Source organism: Chelonia mydas, chromosome 18 (assembly GCF_015237465.2).
Source record: "Chelonia mydas isolate rCheMyd1 chromosome 18, rCheMyd1.pri.v2, whole genome shotgun sequence".
NCBI lineage: Eukaryota > Metazoa > Chordata > Testudines > Cheloniidae > Chelonia > Chelonia mydas.
The window spans coordinates 11,650,731-11,675,260 of NC_051258.2; the positions used below are offsets into that span (position 1 = coordinate 11,650,731).

The 24,530-nt window shown below is 43.6% G+C and overlaps 1 protein-coding gene across 4 annotated transcripts; it reads left to right on the forward strand.

Annotated features, from left to right (window-relative positions):
• Positions 1-132: 132 nt before the first annotated feature.
• Positions 133-24,530, forward strand: EXOSC10 (exosome component 10). 4 transcript variants are annotated; one of them, XM_027826723.3, is made up of 25 exons: positions 133-519; positions 4,464-4,600; positions 5,118-5,241; positions 6,710-6,814; positions 7,177-7,339; positions 10,212-10,323; positions 10,646-10,721; positions 10,935-11,045; positions 11,557-11,700; positions 12,556-12,746; positions 13,632-13,788; positions 14,886-15,034; positions 15,477-15,527; positions 16,359-16,470; positions 17,284-17,334; positions 17,948-18,026; positions 18,233-18,300; positions 18,947-19,042; positions 19,764-19,838; positions 20,296-20,383; positions 21,639-21,712; positions 22,265-22,433; positions 22,936-22,997; positions 23,649-23,725; positions 24,348-24,530. In XM_027826723.3, exons 1-25 carry the CDS (start codon positions 136-138, stop codon positions 24,376-24,378), a joined length of 2,886 nt encoding a protein of 961 aa, XP_027682524.3. In that variant the 5' UTR covers positions 133-135; the 3' UTR covers positions 24,379-24,530. The 4 variants fall into 4 exon arrangements, with proteins under 4 accessions (XP_027682524.3, XP_007053767.4, XP_043387613.1 ...); XM_007053705.4 differs by having other exon boundaries at positions 163-519; positions 18,233-18,354; XM_037881356.2 differs by lacking the exon at positions 133-519 and adding an exon at positions 841-1,258 and having other exon boundaries at positions 18,233-18,354.

The following is a 24,530-nucleotide window of genomic DNA, read 5'->3' on the forward strand; positions in this document are numbered from 1 at the left end:
CTGCAGCTAGGGGGCCCGGGACCTTGGCAGGAGGACTGCCCCGCTCCCAGGGACAGCGGTAGGCTGTGGCCCAGGGCGAGAGGGGGGCTGAGGTTGAAAGGGAGGTTTGGGGGCGAGGGGGCGGCCAGGGCTGGGATGAGCGCCCCCAGAGCACGCCGCCGGCAGCCGTGCGGGAAGCTCCGGGCCCGTAAGGCAGACATGCAAAGCCCCCCGCTCCGCTCGCTCGGCCTCTCTGAGGTAAAAAGAAGGAAAGACCCAGAACGTTATCGGGCCCGCCGGCTCTCAACCCGTGCGCATGCGTCTTGCAGCACTTCCGCCTTCCCTGCGATTCCGTTATCGCGCGAGACTACGCTATCGAAGATGGCGGCTGCTGGCGGAGGGGGGAGTCGCAGCGCAGCAGTTAAGACCGGCCAGATAATGGAGACAGGGAGCGGCGGCAGCGGCGCCACAGAGGAGCCGCCGGGAGGCTGCTCAGACACCGTGCTGCCGGGGTTCAGGGATGCCGACTCCTTCGTCAAGGTACGTGAGGGAGCCGCCGCAGACTACGACTCCCAGCGTGCCTTGCGGCGCACCCACCCTCCCCGCAGCGGGGCCTGCTGGGGACTGTAGTTCTGGCTCGCGGCCTCGGCCTCAGCTGGGAAGCTGTCGAGACTGCATTTCCCAGCATTCTCTGGACCCGCCGCGGTGGCGTTTGGGCGGCCGAGAGCGAGGCGGAGTGTTGCATGCCGGGCGTTGTAGTGTGGGCCTCGCGCCCCTGTTGCCCAGGGCCCTGGGGAAGCGGGGCCTTGGAGCAGTGACCCTGGGCCTATCTCCTCCTGCACAGGGCTGGTCGCCATGGGATGTGTGGCGCTTGAGCGAGCCGGCGTGGGCACCGCGTGGGGGTGCGGCACAGCTGCTCCAGCGCCTGGAGCTGGGGGGAGGGGATGCTGCCCCCCACATACAGCCTGCACCCTCTCTGCCCCCCGACCAGCACGAGACGCCAGAGCTCGCCACTGCAGCCTCCCAGCGCCAGGGCGCCCAGGCTTTCACGCCTCTCGCCCCGGGAGAGTGGGGGGACAAGCTGCATCTTGCTGGCATGAAGTGTGTCAGTTTTTTCAGCTCTGTTAAATGGAGAGGCGTAGGCCACGGGACCCGAAACTAGAGTTATAGAAGTAGCTTTGCCTCTCCTGGAATTGACACCTCCTCATCTATTGTTGGGAGTGGACCACATCCACCCTGATCAAATTGTCCCTGTCAACACTGGCTCTCCACTTGTGAGGTAACTCCCTTCTCTTCGTGTGTCGTTATATAATGCCTGCATCTGTAATTTTCACTCCATGCGTCTGAAGAAGTGGCTTTTTTACCCACGAAAGCTTATGCCCAAATAAATCTGTTAGTCTTTAAGGTGTCACCGGACTCCTTGTTGTTTTTGTGGATACAGACTAACATGGCTACCCCCCTTCATCTCCCCCCCCGCCCTTGAAACTAGGGCCTGTTGTCTCCATGGGCACTGGAGGCATTCTCCTTTTTTCCTAATTTCATGCAGTCTTCCTATTCCTGGCAAGTTGTCAGCATAACCCCTCAAATGAGTTAGGGCATTCCCTGCAGTGGAGTCTGGAGAACTAGAATCATGGTGGTGAAATAAATTGAACCTAAACAGCTGGTACTAGCTCATGCATGGGGCCCTGGTAGCGAAAGCAGCCCTAAATTTAGTTATCTGTGCCGTAACAGGGAAAAAATTCAGAGGAAACCCACAGATTTGGCAACACTGAAGTGGTGAAAAGAAAAGGAGTACTTGTGGCACCTTAGAGACTAACCAATTTATTTGAGCATAAGCTTTCGTGAGCTACAGCTCACTTCATCGGATGCATACTGTGGAAAGTGTAGAAGATCTTTTTATACACACAAAGCATGAAAAAAATACCTCCCCCACCCCACTCTACTGGTAATAGTTTATCTAAAGTGACCACTCTCCTTACAATTTGTATGATAATCAAGGTGGGCCATTTCCAGCACAAATCCAGGGTTTAACAAGAACGTCTGGGGCGGGGGAGGGGGTTGGAAAAAACAAGGGGAAATAAGTTACCTTGCATAATGACTTAGCCACTCCCAGTCTCTATTCAAGCCTAAGTTAATTGTATCCAATTTGCAAATGAATTCCAATTCAGCAGTCTCTCGCTGGAGTCTGGATTTGAAGTTTTTTTTGTTGTAATATCACAACTTTCATGTCTGTAATCGCGTGACCAGAGAGATTGAAGTGTTCTCCGACTGGTTTATGACTGTTATAATTCTTGACGTCTGATTTGTGTCCATTTATTCTTTTACGTAAAGACTGTCTAGTTTGACCAATGTACATGGCAGAGGGGCATTGCTGGCACATGATGGCATATATCACATTGGTGGATGTGCAGGTGAACGAGCGTCTGATAGTGTGGCTGATGTTATTAGGCCCTGTGATGGTGTCCCCTGAATAGATATGTGGGCACAGTTTGCTGTGTTGCAAGGATAGGTTCCTGGGTTAGTGGTTCTGTTGTGTGGTATGTGGTTGCTGGTGAGTATTTGCTTCAGGTTGGGGGGCTGTCTGTAGGCAAGGACTGGCCTGTCTCCCAAGATTTGTGAGAGTGTTGGGTCATCCTTCAGGATAGATTGTAGATCCTTAATAATGCATTGGAGGGGTTTTAGTTGGGGGCTGAAGGTGATGGCTAGTGGCGTTCTGTTATTTTCTTTGTTAGGCCTATCCTGTAGTAGGTGACTTCTGGGAACTCTTCTGGCTCTATCAATCTGTTTCTTCACTTCCGCAGTTGGGTATTGTAGTTGTAAGAATGCTTGATAGAGATCTTATAGGTGTTTGTCTCTGTCTGAGAGGTTGGAGCAAATGCGGTTGTATCGCAGAGCTTGGCTGTAGACAATGGATCGTGTGGTGTGGTCAGTGTGAAAGCTGGAGGCACGTAGGTAGGAATAGCGGTCAGTAGGTTTCCGGTATAGGGTGGTGTTTATGTGACCATCGTTTATTAGCACTGTAGTGTCCAGGAAGTAGATCTCTTTTGTAGACTGGACCAGGCTGAGGTTGATGGTGGGATGGAAATTGTTGAAATCATGGTGGAATTCCTCAAGGGCTTCTTTTCCATGGGTCCAGATGATGGTGTCATCAATATAGCGCAAGTAGAGTAGAGGCGTTAGGGGACGAGAGCTGAGGAAGCGTTGTTCTAAGTCAGCCATAAAAATGTTGGCATACTGTGGGGCCATGCGGGTACCCATAGCAGTGCCGCTGATTTGAAGGTATACATTGTCCCCAAATGTAAAATAGTTATGGGTAAGGACAAAGTCACAAAGTTCAGCCACCAGGTTAGCCGTGACATTATCGGGGATAGAGTTCTTGACGGCTTGTAGTCCATCTTTTCTACACTTTCCACAGTATGCATCCGATGAAGTGAGCTGTAGCTCACGAAAGCTTATGCTCAAATAAATTGGTTAGTCTCTAGGGTGCCACAAGTCCTCCTTTTCTTTTTGCGAATACAGACTAACACGGCTGTTACTCTGAAAACTGAAGTAGTGGGATTCTCTATTCTTAAATTTTCACCAGGGTAGGTGCAAGAGAGGCAGCCTCCTTTGTAATGCTCTCCCTACTGCAAGAAGAGTTTTCAATATGCGTTTAGCAGCTAGGTCTTGATTTTTGGATGTAGATGGACGTTTATATGGGACTGTTAATCCAAGCATGACAAAGTATTCTGCGGACTGATTTACAAACCACAGTATTGCCATTGCCATCACTACAAACTTAATTCCTACACATTCCCTCACCTAGGGACCTTTTCGTAGGCCTGGTCTACACTACAGAGTTAGGTTGATGTAAGCTGCCTTGCTTCGACCTAACGATGGAAGTGTCTACACTTAAAATTTCGCTCCTGCCAGCTTAACGACTCCATCTCCATGAGCGGCATAGAATCAAAATCAATGTAGTTAGGTCGACGCAGTGTCAGTTCAGACATGACGTTACTTGCATAGACGGTTACTGGCTTTCAGGAACCTTCCCACAATGCCCCACACTGACAGTAAAATCAATACAAGTGTTCCTGGTGAGGACACACACCACTGATGCAAGGAGCAAAGTGTAGACACGCATAAACGATGCAATTACTGCTGTGGCTGTATGCTGATGTAAGTTAGGTGGACTTAATTTTATAGTGTAGACGTGACCCTAGAGAGACAGCATTTCCTAGTTCTGAAGTTGGAGCTAGTATGCCCGTAATATTTCCACTAAACCAAAACATCTTCAGTTCAAGGTTTTTCTTTTTTTTTTTAGTATTAGTTTCATTAACTCAGAATGAAATGGTTGTAAACTCTCTTGTTTAAAAAGGCCTAGTTGTGTCTTGGTTTAGGAATAGTAATGTAATGCAAAGAATGGGATTACTGTGTGCTCATCTGGCAGTGTCAGAAAAATAAATTGTGGAATTATATTTTAATGATGTGATGCTTTTTAACAGCATGCGCTTGGCACTGTGGTGGCTGCTACTAAGGCATCTAATGGGCTCCCTCAGCCTGGAGATGAATATGACTTCTATCGCAGTTTTCCTGGATTTCGGGCATACTGTGAAACGCAAGGTGACAGGCTGCTTCACTGGTAAGGACATTCTGGCTTCCTTGTGTCAGTGGTGAAAACCTAGTGATAGGGAACAGAGTGAGGGGCAGAGAATTCTCTTCTTTGCAAATTTCAAAATAAAACAATATATGAACATTTTTTTATTAGGTATATTTCAGCTGTTTTTATAAATGTGTGTCAGCTGCTTTTCTGATACATGAAATTTAAATGGTAATGATAAAAATTGAGTCATTGAATTTACCACTGTAAAGTAGCTGTAACAATTTAGATGAAGAACTGAGCAGGTGAGGGCTGATGGAAAAGTGACTTCCTAACCAGATGGCCCAATCTAAGTTCCATAGACCCAGTGGAAATGAATAGCACTTTCTCAGAGCTTCTCATGTTCAAGGCTCTTACAACAGTATCTAAAGGGTCTGTATTTGATTTTGCAAACCTTAGAGTAGCCAGAGCTCAGAAAGGATCTTAATAAATAGGTCCAATCTTTAGCATACCTGCTTTTGATGTCATTTAAAGAGTAACTGGACTATTCTCTTGTTAGTATGAGCAAGGTGATGCAGTATCATGGCTGTCGCAGTCACATCAAGGATCGCAGCAAAGCAACAGAGCTGGAAGATAAATTTGATTTGCTGGTTGACTCCAATGATGTAATTCTTGAAAGAGTGGTGAGTAAGCTTTCCCTGTATTTTTTCGCTTGTAACCATTCAGTGGATCACTCTTTCTACAGGAATTGCTACATATTTAGCAATTACACTTTGTTCCTCACTCTCAGACCTCTTTCATTTTAAACATTTATTCTCTTATGGGCACTATTTCTTAGGTATCTCTTGTTTTTTAAAAAAAAAAAATTTACAGCCCATTGGGAGGCCATTTTTCTGAGGTGTCTGTCACTTTTCTGTATTTCAGGTCACAGCGGTAGGTTGGAACTGAGCCTGTAAAGACGAGAATGATTACTTGTATGACAGCAGCACCTAAGGACTCCAACTGAGATAGGGACCCATTGTATTAGGTGCTGTACATACACATAAGCTGTCCCTTGGCTGTAGAGCTTGCAGTCTAAATAGAATAGACAACAGGTGGAAGGGATAGCAAAGACACAGAAAGGTGACATGATTTCCCCTAGGTCACACAGCAGAAACCAGGGCTCCAACTGTTCCTGAAAACCAGAGACAGTCAATCAAACATTTCCATTGCAAACAAGGAAGAGAAGGCTGCCTGTGTGGGTGCCAGAGCAGATGTATCATGTACTACCCCAGGAGAGCAAGGGAGATGGAATAATTACCCCAGACATAAAGAAAACAAGCTGGCAACTGATTAAACTGACATGCAGCTGAGAGCAGAGATCTCAGTACCACTCACATTCAAAAGTAGTCTCTTAATCCGGTCATTTAAATCAGTCCTTCCCAGGCCCCAGTAATGGCACATTGGGCTTTGGTGCTGTAGCCTCCAATAGCTTTATTCTCTACTGCCTGGAACTTCATGCAGTCATTTACGATTGTGCAAAGTGAGTGTGAAACATGCCTAAGAAAGGCCATGTGATCTGGAGTTGAGAATCTGGAGCTCCAGGTTCTATTCCTGGCTCAGCCATTGACCTGTGGTGTGACCTTGAGCAAATCACATCACCTCTCTGGGCTTCAGCTTTCCTTCCAAACCTTTGTCTAGTTAGACTGTCAGCTCTTTGGGTCAGGGACTGTCTTACTATTTGCCTGTACTGTGCCTAGCATGATATGTCCCTGATCTCAGTTAGGGCCTCTAGATGGTGCCATAATGCTCTTATGGCCTTGGTTACTTATCATGCTGTGCCAAGCAAATTAGACGCAAGACTAACTCTGTATTGGCCCATCTCAAAACTGGGCAGAGTGGAGGATAAGATGTGAGAGGAGAGTGTGGGACTAGGATGATCTGCACATGAATATCTCTGAAGAAACTCTCCTTTGATTCCTTGGCAATTGCTTCTCCTAATCCTTAACATTAGAATTTCATACCTAGCCTTTGGCCACTCTTTCCCTTTACAAAATTCAGAGTTGATGAGCATGGAAGCAGCTGCACATTTCTCTCCTTTCAGTCAGGCTAGACTGCCAAGTACAGGATGTTTCATACAGTTTTGCTTAAGCTTCTTTTCCCGAATTTCAGGGTATTTTACTGGATGAAGCAGCAGGAGTGAACAAGAACCAGCAGCCTATCCTCCCTGCAGGGATGCAGCTCCCAAAGACAATAGTTTCCAGCTGGAACCGTAAGGTGAGACTTCTACAGTCAGCTGATTTTAATTAACTTGAGCTTTTTGCTTAGGCTTGAGTTGTAGTGATGGTGGTTGGGCGTTCAGTAACCCAAAATCCTTTTAGATTTCTGGTTGTGCTTCTTCTCCCTTTACTCCAGATTCAGGATCCCTGGGTTTCTGCTATAGACTTCATGCACACAGATCTCTCTCTAACCTGAATTCAGGGCACCTTATTTAGATGCTGTTGTATGAACCTTAGATATTGTGCTCTTAATTTCAGGGGAGTTTTTCGTTACTGTTTCTGGAGTTTAATATTCAAATGCATATAGGGAAAGTCTTAATAGTCTATCTCAAAATCCATTCAAATGTGTGTTTTAAACAGAGTGGAGAATCCCACAGAACAAAGTCTGAAACCTTCCGATTGCTACATGCCAAGAATATCACTCGACCACAGCTCAAATTTCGAGAGAAGATTGACAATTCCAATACTCCCTTTGTACCTAAGCTTTCTGTCAAACCCAACGCTCTGAAACCACTGCCTGAAGGTAAGAAGGCCAGGGCGAGAGGGCTTCATTTGCTTTGGGTAGCATATAATAATAATAATCTGAGCTAGGTGGTGGTATTATTAGGGCTGTCAAGTGATTTAAAAAATTAATCATGATTAATCCCGCAATTTAAAAAATTACGATTAATCGCCCTGCTAAACAATAATAGAATTCCATTTATTTACATATTTTTGGACATTTTCTACATTTTAAAATGTATTGATTTCAATTACAACAGAATATAAAGTGTACAGTGCTCACTTTACATTTATTTTTGATTACAAGTATTTGCACTGTAAAAAAAACAAAAGAAATATTATTTTTCAATTCACTTAATACAAGTACTATAGTGCAGTCTCTTTATCATGAAAGTGGAACATACAAATATAGAATTATATATAAAAAAAACTGCATTCAAAAATAAAACAATCTAAAATTTTAGAGTCTGCAAGTGCATTCAGTCCTATTTCTTGTTCAAACAATCACTCAGATAAACAAAAAGAAAAGAAGTACTTGTGGCACCTTAGAGACTAGGATGCCCGATGAAGTGAGCTGTAGCTCACGAAAGCTTATGCTCAGATAAATTTGTTAGTCTCTGAGGTGCCACAAGTACTTCTTTTCTTTTTGCGAATACAGACTAACACGGCTGCTACTCTGAAACCTGTCAGATAAACAAATTTGTTTACATTTGCAGGAGATAATGCTGCCCGCTTCTTGTTTGCCTGTTCTCACTTTCAGGTGACATTGCCTTCTCATGACACTGCTGTAGCCGGTGTCGCAAGATATTTATGTGCCAGATGCGCTAAAGATTCATATGTCCCTTCATGCTTCAAACACCATTCCAGGGGACATGCGTCCATGCTCATGACGGGTTCTGCTCAATAACAGTACAAAGCAGTGCGGACCGACACATGTTCATTTTCATCCTCTGAGTCAGATGTCACCAGCAGAAGGCTGATTTTCTTTTTTGGTGGTTCGGGTTCTGTAGTTTCTGCATCGATGTATTGCTCTTTTAAATTTCTGAAAGCATGCTCCACACCTCATCCCTCTGATTTTGAAAGGCACTTCAGATTCTTAAACCTTGGGTCGAGTACTGTAGCTATCTTTAGAAATCTCACATTGATACTTTCTTTGCGTTTTTGTCAAATCTGCAGTGAAAGTGTTCTTAAAATGAACATGTGCTGGGTCATCATCGGAGACTGCTATAACACGAAATATATGGCAGAATGCGGGTAAAACAGAGCAGGGGACGTACAATTCTCCCCTGTCACAAATTTAACTAACACTTTTTTTTTTAATGAGTGTCATCAGCATGGAAGCATGTCCTCTGGAATGGTGGCCGAAGCACGAAGGGGTATACGAATGTTTAGCATAACTGTCACGTAAATACCTTGCAGTGTCGGCTACAGAAGTGCCATGCAAATGCCTGTTCTCACTTTCTGGTGACGTAAATAAGAAGAGGGCGGCATTATCTCCTGTAAATGTAAACAAGCTTATTTGTCTTAGTGACTGGCTGAACAAGAAGTAGGACTGAGTGGACTTGTAGGCATTGAAGTGTTACGTTATTTTGGTTTTGAGTGCAGTTATGTACCAAAAAATCTACCTTTTGTAAATTGCACTTTCACAACAAAGAGATTGCACTACAGTACTTGTATGTGGTGAATTGAAAAATACTATTTCTTTTGTTTACAAATATTTTCACAGTAAAAATTATAATAATAATAATATACACTTTGATTTAAATTACAACACAGAATACAATATATATGAAAATGTAGAAAAACATCCAAAATATTTAATACGTTTCAATTGGTATTCTATTGTTTAACAGTGCGATTAAAACTGCGATTCATCGGGATTAATTTTTTTGAGTTAATCGCATGAGTTAACTGCAATTAATCGACAGCCCTACTTATTATTTTTATAATGAAATTCAAACAGAAACCAACCCTCAGAAGCCAAAAGAAATCATTGAATCTTAAAAATGTGTACCTCAGGAGGAGACCAAAACCCTTTGGAAGTAGTAGGCGTGCCATTATGATGATGATAATCTTATTACAGTCAAGTCTATATAAAATGTCTTGCTGTGGATGCACATGTAACAATCTGTAACACAGAATGTATTTTGCAGCTAATCCTGCTCCCGCTAAAATCAGAGATCAGGCTCTTACTGATGTCAAGAAGTACCAGGTCCTGCATAAATGCAGTTGAGCTTAGAAGAAATAATGGGATTTTTTATTAGTATAGTGAAAAAAAGATTAGATGTGAGCTTCTTTTCTTTGGCTTCCTTAGCCAAATAGTTGACACAAGGCAACCAAAAGCTTCAGTAGTTCTCAACCCCACCCCCGATAACATCCCAAGTCTTTGTGATCTGTCATTCTGTTGTTGTTGAATCAGCATTTCTCCATTAAAATGCAGTTGCAGTTCTAGCTACTAACAGTTGATTTGACTTTTGTTTTGTTATATTTCATCACTTTCTAATAGCACATATAATGGAGGTAGAGCTGCTAGTTGCCTTTCCATTGCAGAGCAGTGTTTGGCACCCAGAATTATTCATCTTTGGGATGCTCACGCCATGTGATTAAATTTTAAAAATTTCTTGTTCTATTACCACCTCTTCAGCAGAGGTCTGGCAAAGTATTGCTCATCTTACTTCATCTTTGCGGGGTGACATGTGTCCTTGTCATACCTCCTACTGAGTCATAAAATGAGGCACGGATAGAAATCTTGTATTTAAAAGCAGTAGGCCAAGAGCGTTCAGGTTTTTATAGTACTTAATGGGTTTTAGGTTGGGCATTGGGGAGAGAAACTTGAGTTAGGAATACACATTATTTGTACAGCTTTGTCTAATTTTTCCATCTTGGTCATTCAGCACTTGCAAAAAGCAGGCAGGAGCGAAAGGAGCGTCCTGAGGACTTGGATGTACCAGCTGCTCTGGCAGATTTCCTCCATCAACAGAGAACTCAGCAGACTGAACAAGACATGTAAGAAATTAAATCGGCAACAGGGTGCTGGAAATTCAATAGATTGATATGCATTTTGTATGCAGTCTCTTTATGTATGTGCCTGTCACATGCAGCACCTCATGTGGTTCTTCTCTGTGTCTGTGCACATGCATGCTGCTTCACTTGTAGCTGCTTCCATATATGTTCATAATTTTTTATACCTAGGCATAACAAATCTGCCCTGTGCTAGGATTTCTGGTCAATACTAGGCAAATTGCGGTGGTATCTCTTGGTAACTACTTCCTTTGGCTCAGTGAAGTTGATTGGAATGATGCATATTCCTTTTTTGTTATTTGTGCAGGTTTGCTCACCCTTACCAATATGAACTGGAACATTTTGTTCCACCAGATGAAACTCTCAAGAAACCACAACTCCAGGTTAGTGCCCAGATTAAATTAGTAATCAAATCTAGAAAAAATGTTGAAGTAGATGATGATCAGTTTGTGGTAGGCCCTGCTTGTAGCCTAGTTACAATTTGGGGGGGAGCAGTTACAGCTGTGATCGCAGTGTTTAATTCAGAAACTTTTGGATATTGTGGGAGGAGAGCACTATGTCCCCACAAGGGGGTATCTAATAACTTGCTTTGTCAGATGTACAGGCCTGTTGAGGACGCACCCTGCCATTTTATCTCCACCTTGGATGAGTTGGTAGAACTGAATGAAAAGCTTGTAAGATGTAAAGAATTTGCTGTGGATTTGGAGGTGAGTATGTTGCTCTTTGTTTTAAATTACGTATGTTGAGTTAGCACTCAGCAGGTCATATTATACTATTCTTCTTCTAGTTTTCATCATCTTTTGCTTTGTGTACCATATCCTTTTTATGTTGAGTTAGGTAATATGTCCCAGGTCTGATGTGGGAAGGCTGCTACATTTTATTATCCTGCATGGGATTTTGGCTGTCATTTTAATTTCTCAAACTTTATTCTATTGTAATAAGATTTATATTGAATTTAGTCTGTTTTGAATTTTTCCGATGATCCTCTGGGTTATGTTGAGATCCATGGAAAGGACCAATTTCAAAAATAATTTGGATGATGTATTAAGACAGTAGCAATGATTGCAAAGGCCTGAAATCTGTTCATGTCATTAACTTTTGCCTAGAGGAACCCTTCCTTCTTTTATTGTCATCTTTTCCTCTGCCTTTGGTTATTCTGTGTTTCATAGTACCACTCCTGCAGGGGCTCTGAGTTAACTTATGTCCTTTGTCTGATAGCACCATTCCTACAGGAGTTTCCTGGGCTTGACATGTCTGATGCAGATTTCCACCCGGATGGAAGATTTCATTATTGACACCCTGGAGCTACGTAGTGACATGTACATTCTGAATGAGGCCTTCACGGACCCTGCTATTGTAAAGGTCAGTAGACGCTTCCAACCTATTCAGAATTATACCTGGAGAACTTATTTTTGGCTTAACTCTGTCTGAAAGCATGCTTTATCGTCCTGCCCTGGCCACTCCCTGCTTCCGGGGAAGGATTGGGACAACTGGGAGAGCCACGGTATGGGCCTGATCCAATACCCATTGAAATCATTGGAAAGATTCCCCTTGACTTCAGTGAGCACTGAATCAGCCTGTATGACCTCAGGCCATGATAAGATGCTAGTAACATCTAAGTCACTGTTGTGAGAGTGAGCACTGCTTAGTTGGCAATGGCCCAAAAATGAATCTGACCACCCATCAGGAGGTATTAGGCAGGACTGTATCCATCAGACTGTGCTGAACACAGACCAGGTACCATTTCGGTTGTACTTGATTGTAAGTGCTTTACTGACAAGTATGAAGACAAGGTCCCTGCTCCAAAGACCTTGCCCACTAGATAAAAATGTGTAAACACAGGAGGGAATGGATGGGGAGCACCGTAAACAATGTGACTGAACCGTTAGCCGGCATCTTCTCAGCTCCAAAGCTCTTGAGTTTTACAATATATTTTGGGAGAGGGGAGAAATAAATTTTCATTAGTCTACCAGTTGTCTTTTGAGAGGGCTGAGTGGGGAAACATGGTCTGGGTGAAACCAAGTACTTGCTGTTATGCCACTAGCAGTGAAAGGAGAAATGCCAGCAAAAGAGGTCTTGGTTTAGAAACATAACTTTCTAATTCTGGTTCTTCAGCGCTTCAGGCCCCTAAGTGGAATTGGTTATCCTCTCGTCCCAAGTGCTATTCTACCATCTCACATTCTTGCTTCTGATGCATTTGATTGTGTTGCCTTGCAGGTCCTTCATGGTGCCGACTCAGATGTGGAGTGGCTACAGAAGGATTTTGGTCTGTACTTAGTGAACATGTTTGATACTCACCAGGCTGCCCGTCTCCTCAACCTTGGCAGGCACTCCCTGGACCACTTGCTAAAACTCTATTGCCATGTGGAAACTGACAAGCAGTATCAGCTGGCTGACTGGAGGATTCGGTAAAAGTTTTATCCTGACATGTTGGCGTTAGAGTTAAGAATCAAATTTGGGACTTGTTTGCATGTTAATGGGGGACCGTTTCACTTCTCAACCTACCCGCAACCACATAGCTCACTGGGATTTTTGGTTAATACTGTGGTGGTGGTGAACTGGAATAAAAGGGACGGGCTTCAAAACAGAGCTGAAATGCATTAGCAGATTTGTGGAATTAGTATGCACAGCACCTGCCTACGGGTACGCTGTGCTTGGCTGTCTATTTCAGCCCCTTATTTTGTTGAGCACTAAGCTCTCTCCAAATGCTGTAATATATGTGGTTTTTTAAAGTCAGCGACACAAAAGACATTTGGAAGCTGACTTAACACAATAGGAACAGAGCATAACTACAGGGTAATGTTACGACAAAAGCTGCCACCTTCTCTGCATTGCTCAGCCTAGCCTTGTAAAGGTGTAGTTCTGTTGTAACAGATGCACCATTAAAAAATTCTAACTCCCAGACAAAAATGCTGTGTAAATCAGTACAGGGACTGAGTTTGAGAGCGATCTCTGCAGCGCAATCTCCCCGGCCCACGAAGAGCCCAGGTGTGGTATGTAGGCTGTGCAGGCACACAGTGGTAGCCACATTACTATACTAGGTACCCCCTGCCATCTGATTGAGTGGCTCCCCTGGGGATCCTGGTCTCCCAGATATAGACAAGAGGTCAGATGGAGAAAATCATCGTAGTGGTGCCCACAAATGAGATTCTGGTGAGAGGAATCCTGGATTTGTTCTTGGGGGTGGACCCAGATGTAGCTTATCTTTACGTGCTGTGGCAGAGGGCACTGCAAGGATGATGGATGGGCTACTAAAATGCATTTGTGCAACAGTGATAGTTCTCTGCTTCCAGCCCTTTGCCAGAGGAAATGATCCAGTATGCCCGAGACGACACTCACTACCTGCTCTACATTTATGATAAAGTGAGAGAGGCACTGTGGGAAAGAGGAAACAGACAGCCCACTCAGGTGCAGGTGGTGTGGCAGCGCAGCAGGGACATCTGCCTGAAGGTAAATCTTCACCTGGGGACCAATTATCTGAGTCAGAATACAGACTGTCTAGGATGGGAAGCACCCAAAGGTGTGCCTGGCGCATTCCCTACCTTCTGGCAGAATCCCTAATTTTCAGTATGTATATCTGGAAATAGGCTTACTCTCTCCCCATTCCCACCTAGTGTGGGCTTTTCCACTAGCTAAGGGACCTCTAGATCAGTGGTTCTCAACCAGGGATCCAGGGCCCCCTGGGGGGCCACACGCAGGTTTCAGGGGGTCCGCCAATCAAGGCCAGCGTTAGACTTGCTAGGGTCCAGGGCAGAAAGCCGAAGCATGGGTTGAAGCCAGGAGCCCTGAGAACCAACATCCGGGGCTGAAGCCAAAGCCTGAGCAAAGTAGCTTCCCGGGGGGCCCAGGCAGTTGCCCTGCTTGCTACCCCCTAATGCCAGCCCTGGCTTTTTTGTGCAGAAAACCAGTTATCGTGGACAAGTGGGCCGTGGAGTTTTTATCACATATTGGGGGGGAGGGGAGGGGAGGTGTCTCAGAAAGAGAGGTTGAGAACCCCTGCTCTAGATATCCTAGACCTTTTTGTTGTCTTCAAAACCGCTGCTGCTGGTCCACATCAACCTGCAGGTGTTAAGGCTGAAACTTTTCAAGTGAGTTGATATTTACTCACATTTCTTTGGATATCGCTAATAAAAGCGTGAGATATTGGAGCACACTGTAACTTAAGTTTTCACTTGGCAGTGTATATTTGTCATAGTGAGACCAAGAGGTGGGTGGTTTTCTAATCTACCAAGACTTAAAGATCTGGTATGTCTGTGGCTGCTCTTGGACTTGGAAATTTTCTTGCCTCGTGTATTCAAATTAAAATGAAAAAATGAGTGTGGCTGGAACTAAAACAGAAACAGTTGTCAGCCCCTCATGCTTAAGATAAAACCCTCAAGGGGCTCCTCAGTCCTGAATTCCTGAGCCGCTGTTGCAAACCATCCAGTCCTCTCTTGTGTGCTTAATTCTCTGTGCCAGAGAGAACACAGCCTGGGAAGTGCCCAAGGGAATCGGTACATGACTCTGTTTGATATTGATCCCCAATCTCTCAAATTCTTCCTGTTCAGAAATACATCAAACCTGTCTTCTCAGAGGACTCCTACCTTGAGCTCTACAGGAGGCAGAAAAAGCATCTCAACACGCAGCAGCTAACAGCTTTTAAATTGCTATTTGCCTGGAGGGACAAGATGGCACGCCAAGAGGATGAGAGTACAGGGTAGGAAGTCGTTCATTAGACACAGTTTGAAATGGATCTCTGTGGAGCAATACAGCTCGTTGAATGGATCTCCGCAGAGCGGTACAGCTCGTTGAAAGAAACACTAGGTCTGCTGAGAGTGGTTGATTTGGGTGCTTCCTGTGTATCTAAGACACTGTCCAGTGAAAGGCGCAGTACTTCAGTGGCACCACTTCCTCCCATCTGTTCCTCTGACCCCATACATCTCAGATCAGAAATCACATTGGTGTGGGGTTTGCCTCTATGGTTTTCTAGATCAGTCCTGATTTATTTCTCCTTAACTGACCCCAATGCTTAAGAACTTGGATCCGGTGCAGAATGATACATGGGGTCGTCGTCCCCCCATGAAATTTCTCTTTAAATAGGTTTGATTAACATTAACACAATTACCATGATATCAGTGCTCCTGCTCTTTATGTTGCAGGTATGTGCTGCCAAACCATATGCTACTGAAGATAGCAGAGGAGCTGCCCAAGTATGTATTCGTGCCTTCTGTTTTTTTATCTGTTTTTGTACAACTCTGAATGTCATTTCCTTGTCCTCCAAGTTGATCCCAGGTCCATCAGTCAGATGGGCTATCCTCTTACGTGTGTGTTTTACTTACTTCTGCAGTTAGCTTGTTACTCCCAGTAATTAGCATTGCTTTTACCTTTAGTTCTTCAAAGCAGAGAAATTCAGTGCACAGAAGAATTAAGATGCTAAGCTCTTCTAGCATAAGCCAGATATCTTTATACATGTGTCTTTATGTCAGGAATACACAGCCTACTAATGCAAAACGTGGTCTCACTGCTGCCAGTCATTGCATCTCCCTTCTTTCTGAGCTCTCCACCAGTACGCTAGGAGGAGATTAATTTCACTAACACCTAGGTATTGATTTAGTTTTCAAAGGAAAATGTGTAGGTGCCAGACCGCTCTCATGTCGCCCACGACATTCTCCTGTAAACAAGATTTTTTTGGAGGACTTGGTATTTTCCATCCACGCTTGAAAGGAGATAAAACTGCATCTGTGATTTCAAAACCCTTTACACTCCTGCTATAAGAAAAATATATATTGGATAAGGAGAGAAATTAAAGCTGGATGCAGAAAGAACACGGGGGTGCTGAGCTAATGGGCTTTCCTTATGTGCCCAAATGTGGTATTGACACATTTGTAGTTGTACTGGATAAACAGTGATGACTAATCTGATTTGCCTTATTCAGTGAAGCGAGGGCCTCTGATTACATGTGGTTGACTCTTCTTTGCATGTGGATGTTTGATTTATCAGCTGAGAATACAGCAAACTGGTTTTATTTGTTATGTCTTTAGAGAACCCCAGGGCATAATTGCTTGTTGCAACCCGATCCCACCACTAGTCCGCCAACAGATCAACGAAATGCATCTTCTCATCCAACAGGCCCGAGAGATGCCTCTGCTCAAGGTACAAAGATCTTCTACCAACACATAACAAAACCCAAAAGATGTGGACTTATTGTGGAATATCTCTTGCACCTTGTCCTCCAGAGGTTCCTGTTGATCTCATAGGTATTAAAATCTAGAAATAGCCTACATGCAAGGCTATAGTACAAGACTGCTGCCGGGGTTGCCATTTGTGTGTGAGACAGACAGTAACCTCACTTTGAAGCCTGAGTACTGTACAGTATGCTATAATACAGACAGAAGCACTTCCTGTAGGCATTTCTTCCTACCCCTGTAATGAAATCTCACTGCAGACTTCAAAGCAGTTCAGGCCCTTAAGGGAACTTGAGGAGTAACCAGGTAGAAATATTCACTATTGAGCAAAGCAATCAACTTCGAGGTTTCTGGGTATAACTCTATTCTGCCTTTATGCACACATCACATTTACCTACAAAGGGAATAAGAGCTTGTTGGATGCACATAAGAAATCACCAGTGACAAATCCCACACAACGGGCAAAGCAGAAACATACACGCAACCTAGAGGCTTGGAATGAGGCTTAATATAGGTCAGCACACTTCTGCTGTTACTACAGTGGAGTGCATCCTCCTACAGTGAAATTAAGCCATTCGTGAGCACGAACACAGCCTTGCTATGTGAACAGCGTCATAATTTTATCTATCCTCACACAGACACACACCCCTGGGAGGGAAATGTAGAACTGTTCTTCTGCTAGCTGCATTGAAAATATTGATAAGAGGAAGCTTGTGTCTGCTGGGCTAGATGCTTCAAAGTTAACCATTAGTAATTCTCTTATTTATTTTTCTCCTCTTAGTCTGAAACTGCAACCACGGTGAAGAAGAAAGGGTCTCTGCTCAACCCAGAGGTACTATCTGTATCTGCTTGGCATGCTAATGTGTTAAACCCTAAACTTGTAGAAACTGCCATAGCAGAGGTCCGTATCTTGAAGCATGAAGACTGTAATTTTATTCTAACTAGTCCACTAACTAGTTCTTTTTCCATTTGACAAACATGTCCCTCTGTTAACCCAGTTTTATCCTTGTGCTATAATGCTTGTAAAAGTACCAGTCATGAGTCAATATTTTAAAAGCTCCAAACAAGACTATAGTAAATAAGTCTTCCATCAGTAAACACTACAGTTGCTGGACAAAGTTTTGTGTATGTTTGTTATAATCTGTATTGACTGATTTTTAAGAAGGAACATTTCAGATGAATTACTACAGCTGTCCCAGTTATCTACCTTGTGTCTACGAAGCAAAGCATTCTTGCTAGCCAGTAGCCATTTGCACAGCCATCCCTTTGGAGTCAGATTCACTGTGCAATTGCAGATGAGCTATATTAGAAATACTTAGCCTTAGAATATCACCCATACATTTTAATTGTGATTAGCATGTCATTTTCCACTCTGTAAATTCCCCTAAAGCATCTCAGAGCAAGGTTCTGTATTGATCACATATGTAATTTGAATTTGTTTGCAGAGGCTGGAGAATCATTTGTTTGGACCTCATGACAATTCTCGTGTTCCTCTGGATGATATTCAGAACCTCTCAGCCTTAGGTAATTTGGGAAGGATGGGAGATAGCCTCTGACTTCTGCTAATATGGAAAAAATTCAAGTAGTGTTTTTTGGGTTTTTTTGACACCTTAAAATAAGCATATCACCTTCAGTGGAAGCTCATTTGTGGAGCCAGGGAGATCATAGCAGAACACAAATCCAGTAGGAATGGAGTGTTCAAAACCAGAAACTTTTTCCTTTCTCTGCAGAACCTGCACCAGTTCTGGAATGTGGGAGCCTCTTTTCAGACAGCGATGGGGAGATGGACAGCACAAGGGTATTACCTAATTCCACATGTCTTGTTGCTACTGCAACCATCAGTATATTCAGTGTAAGCTCCAGTAATATGAAGGGGTTGGCCTTAGGGTAGCTGCAGAGGAATAGGATATTCATGGAGATACTGCTGTGCTCCCTGTCAGGTGTTCAGCAAGTAGGAAGCTGGCAAGTGCATTAGCTCTTCTTACAGTCCCAGAGTCACTGCCCATACTGGGCCTTTAGGTGAATTAGGAAATGATATGATGATAACCCGAGGAGCCCAGAAATACAACTGAAAATTCACCTACTACTAAAACAAGCAGCAGGTGTGAAATGGGTACTATTACAGAACAGAACTTTCTGGGCTTGTCAAGTAGAGAAGTAAAATTCAGTACTGCCTCAGTTCCCTATCTCACTTCCCTCCATCTCTCTCCTCTCTCTCCTCCCCACCCCCACACACACAAGTAAACAAAGCCTAGTTGATGATGTATCAGCTTTGGCACTAGGGGATGTCGTAAATGTCTTTTGGCTTTTACTAACTCTACTAGCCCTTAAAAGCCTCAGGTCACACATCATGTGTTTCAAACAATGCTGGACCTATTGTCTATATACAGTCTGTATGTAACTTATGTATTTTATATGCTAATGGTTTTTCTGCATTCCTTAAGGAGCCTGATGTGGATGAAGGGAATGAGAAGAACTTAACAGTAGCACAGCAGAAGGCTCAACGCATAATGGAGTCCTTTGAAAATCCGTTCAGAATGGTAAAGGGCACTGTATATATTTTGTAATGACAGCTGGTAAACTGAGCAATATAGTGGGTCCCATAAGAGCAGGAATTTTCACAAGGCAGGGTTAGTAGAGCCTAGCATGACAGCTACTGCTCATTTACTGGAATCACAGGGTTATATGCTAGATGTATTTTGCAAGGAAAACCATGGGATTTGGTTTTGAAACTTGTACAGAAATGGATGTTAGGGAGGCACTTCAACAGGTTAAAAAAATCATGATTTTTTAAAATTCTTAACTTTTGTTAGATACCTTTAATTAAAACCATTTTTTAAATCTAGTTTTTCATCTTTGACTGTATTTTACATCTCTCAGCTTGAAGATGAAAATAAACAAGTTGGTTCGCTCTTGATTTGAATCTATTTCATTTCTGGTTTGCCATGTCCTAAAATGTATTTTATCAGTGTGTTTGGACTTGCAAACTGGAGGATAATGTTATCAAAAAGTGTTTCCATTGGATTTACTTTTAATAGAAATATTTCTATTGGCCTCAAGTTTTGTAATTTTGGACAGGGGTGAGCTGACGTTCTTTTGAACCATTAACTTTCTGTAGAATTGATGTTAAATTTGACCTTTTTTTCAGTTAGCACCTATTAAGTGTGCATCTCAGCTGTCTGTGACTTCCACTGTAATTTATGCTGTCTGCACCCTGTAGCATGCTGTGTTTTAAAGACATTTTTCTTTTCCTTTTTCTAGTATCTGCCTTCAGAACAGAACCCTGCCCACATCTCACAATCAGCAAAGTTTGACCCATCATCAAAAATTTATGAAGTGAGTGTCTACTGGCCAAATTTTCTGAAAACTGCTCAGCTCCTTGTGAAAGAACCAGGTGACAACAAATGAATTCCGGGTTTCTTTTGGAAGTTTCTGAGGGCATGAGATTACTTGGATTTATTTTTTTCCGTTTTGCTTCCCTTTCATCTCAGAAAAGGGGAGACATTTTCAGACTTCTATAGCATTCCTCTCCTCCAAAGAACAAGGGAAATGCCCACTCATATCTCCCACATTGCAAAACATTGAATTAAAAGGAGACACCATACCTGGCCTGGATCTTTTGGTGCTAATTCATGTGGCTCAAGACTCTCTACAAAATAAAAAAGTCATCTCCAGTGTAGTCAAATTTGGTGTTCTGTACTCCAAAATGAATGCTGGTGCAGGTCTGTAAACTCCTCCCCCATTCTGTCTGACTTCAGAGTGAGTGATCCTGGCTGATTTTCTTTTGATGTAGATCAGCAATCGGTGGAAGTTGGTGAGTCAGGCACAGCTGCAGAAGGAGGCAAAAGAAGAAGCCAAAAAGAAAGCAGTACAGCAGAGAGGTAACACCCACTTTTTTTGGACTGAGACTGAGGAGAGGGCTGGGGGAGGAAGGTGGATCTTCCAAACCCCTGAATGTCCCTTTCCCTGTAACACCACTATCCAGGCCCTGCATCTTAACTACAGCCTTTTCAATCAAGACACTCTGAGCAAGAGTCCTTTCAGAGCCGGTCAAACCAATTTTAGCTGACTTTGGGTGGTTTGCAGTGAATGACGTGAGGTCTACCTCTCCCTTCCTTCCTTACCAGCAGTACACCCATAGGACTCCTTACCTTTACAGGGAGCAAAAGATCAGGACTGGAAATCAGATGCAGATCTGATTGCTTGGTAGTTCAGAGTACTTCCATTAAAACTACCATCATCATAACCCATAGTTTTTAACTAGAAAGTCTCCTTTCAGCATGGCAGGCCACCACTTTCCTCTGTCTAATCCTTGTATATTTGTAATGAGCTAAAACATACTGCTGTTTGAAACTGAGGGACTAATATAGTCAGTAGAACAAGGCCCACTGTAGACTAGTGCTTTGAAACTTCCACACACAGAGCTCTCCCAGTGTGTTTCTGTGCGAACATGCAGTATCCCTTTTGTTTGTGTATTAGCCATTCACTGACCAGAGACTGCAAATAGTGCTTAATTGTGTGTATTCCAGGCTGAATCCTCTAAATTCACTTCCTCTGTAACCCCTGCCACAAAGAATGCAGGTATCCAGTTTTTAAAGGCTGGCACATTAATCTGCACAGCTATTACCAAAAAACCCTTAACTCTTTACATTTTTGTTAAGCACCTTCTCTACCTGAGGAATAAGGCTTTGTCAGAACAGTGATTAGTCGGTCGTCTTGGGGTTACCCAAAACCCTTTTCTAGGGAGTCAGCCCTGCGAGATGCCTTAGTTTGCTGATTGATGCCCTCAATTATTCAGCAGGTGGGAGTGTTTCAGGAAGAGGTGGCTAGAGCTAGGGTGGAGTGAGAGTTGAAATAAACCATTCCCCACCACCCAACAGACTACTGAGGAATCGGCCAGATGGCTTCCCCATAATCTAGATATGGTATGGTCCTGTACTATCATAGTCTGGGGGACATGACCCCTTTTTAGGTCAAGAGTTTTCTGATGAATGAGGTTCACGTCATGAAGATTGTCTATATGTGGCATCTGGGGTAAGAGGATTGCCATTGCAAAGCAAGCTCCTCATTCTTTCTTGAGAGCGATTTTGCATGTCTCTTGGATGAATCTCATGCGCTGTTTTGTTCTTTTCACAGCCGCTCGCGAACAGGTGCAGAAGGAGTGCAAAGCAACAGCAGAAAATATTGTCTCAGTCCGTCAGCAAGCTGTGGTATGTAAAAATGTTTGAATGTGAAGGACAAAACAGGTTTCAGAGTAGGACAAAACAAGTATCTCTAAAGCTACCCCTTTAGCCTTCACAAATATAAACTCTCTGCCCTCAATCCAGGGCACTTAACATCTCTCAGGCCCTCTGAATCTATGGATTGAATCTTTCCTGTGCTTCTGACCTTATACACAGCAACAGGCCTTGTTTCAGACCTCAATGAATCTGTGCTGGGCCTCGCCCTACTCCAGTTTCAACTCTCCTCTATCCTAGAGAATACTTGCCATTGCCTTATCGCTGTCTTCCTCTTTCTCGGTTCCCCCTGAAATGTGTACATAGAGCAACAACAGCTTCAGGCCTCTATTCTTGTGATTGTCAGATTTCTAATCTGAGAAGTCTCTGCTATGGGAGCAAGGCAGCTTAGACTTTGGATCCCAGAACACAAACAACGTTTCCCTCAATCCCCATTATGGTATCCATGGCAGCTGCCATCTGAACCCAGTGTGACCAGGCAGAGAGGTTATTGCATTTCCTTCCTGGGGTGTGTTGCTTTTACAGCAGGAAAAGGCCAGCAAGAAGAGGGAGAGAATCACCAGTGAACCAGGAACAGAGACACCAAAACAAGAGAAGAAACGGCCAAAAGCCTCCCAGCAGCCAGAGGAGCAGGAAATGCCAAAGCAGTTCACCCCCTTTGATTACAGCAAGTCTAACTTCAAAGTGTTTGCTGGTAAGAACTGGACTCCCCACCTACGAGGCTGCAGGCTGTGGAGACTATTGCCTGGCTGAGCCATGGAAAGGCTGTGTGGGTTCGTAGAGCTCTGATGTCCAAACAGTAATGTCTTTGCCCTGTACTAATGGAAGAATTGGGAACGATTTAAAGGAATCAGCCTGGTGAAGTGGATTGCTCACCATCCATCCATATAATTAGAAAACCAGTTGAAATGTTCTTGGAAATACCAAAGGCAGTGGCTCCTTTTCCTGCACAATAGAGTAATGTATTTCATTAAACCCTGCAGCAGTAGAAAATAGGAGAGACTTGAATCAGGTGTAATGAGGATCCATTTAAAAGCTTATTCTCTCCTCAGCAGTACACTCTGTTTCATAGTGAGGGAAAGACAGCGCTGTATATTTCATTACAGCCAAAGAGCACTTACTATTGGTGTGAATTTACTGTTCATTTAAAAGAACCTTTCTAATAGCAATTATTCTCCACTCCGTGTCTGTCTCAGGAAACGGCAAATCCAAGCAGTCATCCCAGTTTGATCCAGCCAAGCAGGCCCACACAGGCAAGGTAAGGGAACACTCGGAAATGAGGAACAGAAATAAAGGTGATATGAGGTGGCCCTAGACATGCCAAACCTCCCCTAATAGCCACTTGATGCTGAGATGAGACTTTCAATCACTAATCCATAAGGCTTGTTACAAGCCCTCTTCCAATGTGCATCCTCCTCCTGCCACTCTGACTGATGTGCAGATGGTACCCACAAGCTTCTCTTTCAGATCATTAAAACTATGTGTAGAGTTTAACAGGTAATCAGTTTACATGTGACACTGGGAAATGCAGCTTCCTGTGCAGCTACTTCAATGCCAGTCCAGACTCGTTCCACAGAGAGAGATGAGATGCAGAATAAAGTGAAGCACAGTGGTGGGGATGAATCAGAGAGAAGAAAAGGGGATGGGTTCTGTTCAGGATCCCTCTCTACTAACCTCTTGAATTGTAGAAATTTAATCTCAATGGAATCTGTAGACAGAAATGTCAAGCAGAAGCTCCTAGTCAGGAATACTCATTTCAGGTGAATGAGAGAATATGTTGTACTCCAAAACTCACAACTTAAATGAGCAGAAAGTGTTCCTTGAAGGTATGGTGGACAAGACAGGGTTGGAGACAAGTAGAAGTATCACGTGAAATATATTTTGTTGGGTCATTTTTCCTTTCATATAGAAATTCTCCGGAGCCAACAAACTTCAACACCCAGCTGGAAATAAAAGCATGTCCTACCTGGCTGGGAAAAGTGATCGGTATGTAGTTGAACGGTTCTCTGCAAAGTGATGGAGTGTTCCCCACTCAAGTGCCCTGGAGTCATAGGCAAAGCCACTATTATACTAGTCCACACAGCAGTATCTGGACACGCTTAGCATGAGAGCTGCACAACACCTACAGGTGTCCATTGACATCAGCATCGGAGAAATCTAGTCCAAGATTAATGTGAATAAAGACAACCATAGTAGAGGGTCTGAAATCCTGAGCTCACAGTGGTAGTCTTATAGGAGATGCAGCCCTGGACCAAAGGTCAGGCTGTATGGAGGGAGCACACGTCTAACCAGCAAGTTAGAAAGGAAAGCAATGGTGTCGGCTCACGTGAGAATTCCGTAGAGGCTAATTCCCAAGATACTTAGTTTGCAGTTCCCAGGCATAACTCTTCTGGGAGAGGTGGACAGAGGGGGGCAGCATTGTGGCCCATAAATCCCCTGTAGCTGCAGAAGAGCAACATTACTTTGATTCTCTGTTGAGTTGGGGATAGCGCGAGAGGTTGTTTCACCACCATCTCAATACAGCCTTGCAAACATTTCATAGGCTTTAAATCGCGAGTGAACTTCGAACCAAAGCTATTTTAAATTCTTTCTGTAACTGTTTTTGCAGGGGCTCCAGGCACAGCTGGCCAAAAAGATAGTGTTTGTAAGAGATCCTGTGGGAACTGCCAATGAACAAAAAGTCTCTGTCAAGCTGTGGAAGGGCAAATATCAATCACTGCTGCAGTTTTTTGTACAGAAATCTTTTAAAAATAATTAAAATGCTTTTTCCAAAGGGGAGAACCAATTTTAA

What these genes read in the sequence shown, in the direction of transcription:
- EXOSC10 (XM_027826723.3), top strand. Translation starts at nt 136, where the DNA reads ATGAGCGCCCCCAGAGCACGCCGCCGGCAGCCGTGCGGGAAGCTCCGG. An exon ending in ATGCCGACTCCTTCGTCAAG is followed by an intron (nt 520 to 4,463) that starts GTACGTGAGGGA and finishes GCTTTTTAACAG; the next exon opens with CATGCGCTTGGCACTGTGGT. An exon ending in CGGACCCTGCTATTGTAAAG is followed by an intron (nt 11,701 to 12,555) that starts GTCAGTAGACGC and finishes GTTGCCTTGCAG; the next exon opens with GTCCTTCATGGTGCCGACTC.